The sequence below is a fragment of the Montipora foliosa genome, chromosome 3, assembly GCF_036669935.1.
Source record: "Montipora foliosa isolate CH-2021 chromosome 3, ASM3666993v2, whole genome shotgun sequence".
NCBI classification, from domain to species: Eukaryota; Metazoa; Cnidaria; class Anthozoa; order Scleractinia; family Acroporidae; genus Montipora; species Montipora foliosa.
Genome location: NC_090871.1, coordinates 22,482,441 through 22,484,940, shown reverse-complemented (window position 1 = coordinate 22,484,940; position 2,500 = coordinate 22,482,441). Strand labels below are relative to the sequence as shown.

The 2,500-nt window shown below is 36.6% G+C and overlaps 1 protein-coding gene across 2 annotated transcripts in view; it reads left to right on the top strand.

Moving 5' to 3' along the window:
- Window positions 1-2,500, top strand: part of LOC137997078 (inhibitor of Bruton tyrosine kinase-like) — a 36,082-nt gene that overhangs the window by 4,947 nt on the left and 28,635 nt on the right. For both annotated transcript variants that reach the window (XM_068842832.1, XM_068842831.1), the window contains exons 4-5: window positions 1,123-1,253; window positions 1,905-2,015. In XM_068842832.1, the coding sequence (XP_068698933.1) occupies window positions 1,123-1,253; window positions 1,905-2,015 (242 nt within the window). The remainder of the gene's footprint in view (window positions 1-1,122; window positions 1,254-1,904; window positions 2,016-2,500) is intronic.

Here is a 2,500-nt window from a genome sequence, read left to right as displayed (position 1 = left end):
AAGTCAGTGATTGTAGTCAAAGATCTCAGAATCTCAAGTCCGGCCGTTATTACTATCTGATGCCATGTTACTTTTAAGCGATAACCATAAGATCTTTTAAATCTTTTAACTGCGCTTTGAAAATTTAATATCTGTTTTCTTACCACTATAGTCGCAACGTAGTGCACATTCCAAAACAGTCCTTGTTGATTCATTGATGACTATAACTGATGACTAAAATCACCTTATCAATCTGTAGCACAGCAACTGACAATGACTGCACACAATCTTATTGCCGTTGTGAAAACTCTGATTGCACCATCAGTCGTAGCCATCGTGAAATCTCCGATGACGTTTACAATGGATATGTATGGGTATGAATGATAGAGTGGTTTTCAATTGAGTGTCGAAAGTAATTAGTGAATTACTTTGGTTTATGATTACTTCACTCAGTGATTGGTTCAAAGTTCTCGCGCCATTTTTGCAACCAATCAGAAGTGAAACCAAAACCAATCGTGGCTCGCGCATGCACATTTTCCTGCGCTTTGTGTCGGCTACGTGTAATTACTTTGAGTTTTGATTGGTTTACTGGATTGTCTCCAACCTTTTTGATTGGCCAAAGTAATTACTTTGGTTTTGGTTTTACGACACTCAATTGAAAACTGCTCTAGTGACAATAACAAATTTAATTGGTTTTTTACATGAGTAAAGGGGTAGCAAAGTAGTCACACAAACTGTCACATACATGTAATTCAAGAATTATGTTATCCATGGCTATCTTTAGTACGGTGGTTATTTCCCTACCGATGAAAGTTGCAACGTCGACACATTCAATGAATGACATAATGGCTTTTTATATATTCAATACTGGCTTCTAATCAAGCACTTCAATAACACAAAAAGGCAATATATTTTGTATTAAATAAAGAGTGGAATATTCATAAAATCTTAAGCACGTTAAGCACATTAGTGTTGTATAATTATAGCCAAGTGGAAGTTTGGGTCTGCTCACCGACAAAACTAAAGAAAAAAAACTATTTGCAAAGCAAGAACCGTGCTCGTCCCATGGCTGCGCGATTAATTAGTCTCCAAATGCTCCTTGCTTTAAATAATTTTTTTTCACGTACATAATTATTTCAAAAGATTATCCTTTGGAGCTGTACACTTGGGGATCAAACACCAACTTCACTCTTGGTCACAGAGATGAAAACACAAGACACACTCCTGAAATTCTGGAATGTCCACTTGGAGCTGCAAACGTTTTTATCAAAGAAGTAAGTTGCAGAATCCCATCTTTAATTAGTTAGTATTGATTGTTGTGACAGCGAAGACAAGAGTGTCAGCAATGACAGTGATGATGATGATGATGACTGCGACAACAATTATTACAAATGCGTTCTTTTCCACCATTATTACTGTATTTTAGTCAGGATAACGTGGTGTGGGGCATTTTTTTATCCCAGGTATAGACACCAAAATCAATTTTAAATGGGATAAAGATACAGCATTGTCTACAAGTAAGAGTTAAATCAATTCTGGAAATGCACTCTAAGAAAACGACTATGCGCTCCATTCGTTATGATCATGCTAAAAACCAAAGAGTCTTACTTTGTATTCCTTCTCCAATCTGAAGTTCACTTATAATGTGCTGGGACTGAGCTCATAACAAATTAAAGTCATGAAAATTTAATTTTAAGACACATGTATCATCCTGTATCAAAATATGTGTTAATTATGCAGAGAGTATGCATGAAAGCAAAGAGGAAAATGTAAAGCGATGATACTACTCTGTATCCTGTTGCTAATTAATTTGATCTATAACTACATGTACCACCCCTTACTTTTGCACCATTGCAAAACACTAGCTTTGATGCAGTAGCTCTCTGAGTGTATAACTACAATTTGTTGGCTTTCATTTTGTGAAGGTTGTGATGTGCAAGTTTCACACGGTGTTTCTAAGTGATGATGGCAGAGTTTTCACGTGTGGCCATGGCAGAGGTGGTCGACTTGGACATGGTGATGAGGACACGATTCTGGTAAACTAGACTGTTTGAAAGAAGCTAGGCTAAAAAAATATAATGGTAGCCTTAACATGTCCATGTACTGTATACTCTGGCCCTTTCTCACAAATTTGCAATCATGTTATTGTGTACCATTTTTGCTGGTTTAACTTGAAGTAAAACAACCATTATGGACTGAAAACACCATCCTCATTTCTGACCATCATGTCATCATGCAGTAGATACACTACACTGTAGTTACAAAGTCATGTAAGCCAAAAGAAATTTTACGGGGATTAACGTTCTTATCAGTAGGAAGTTAGGGAACTGAAAAGTAAAATATGTACATGTACAATTCATGTATGTGACATACAGTAGTATGAGCCAGATGGGAGACAGATTGGAGCCATATTCTCATCTTAAGGCTGACAGCCAGAGCAAACTACATGTATGCAACTGTCATTCTAGTCTGATTCAGAATATTTCTTTTACTTCCTGACGTACAATGTACAACAACCTTA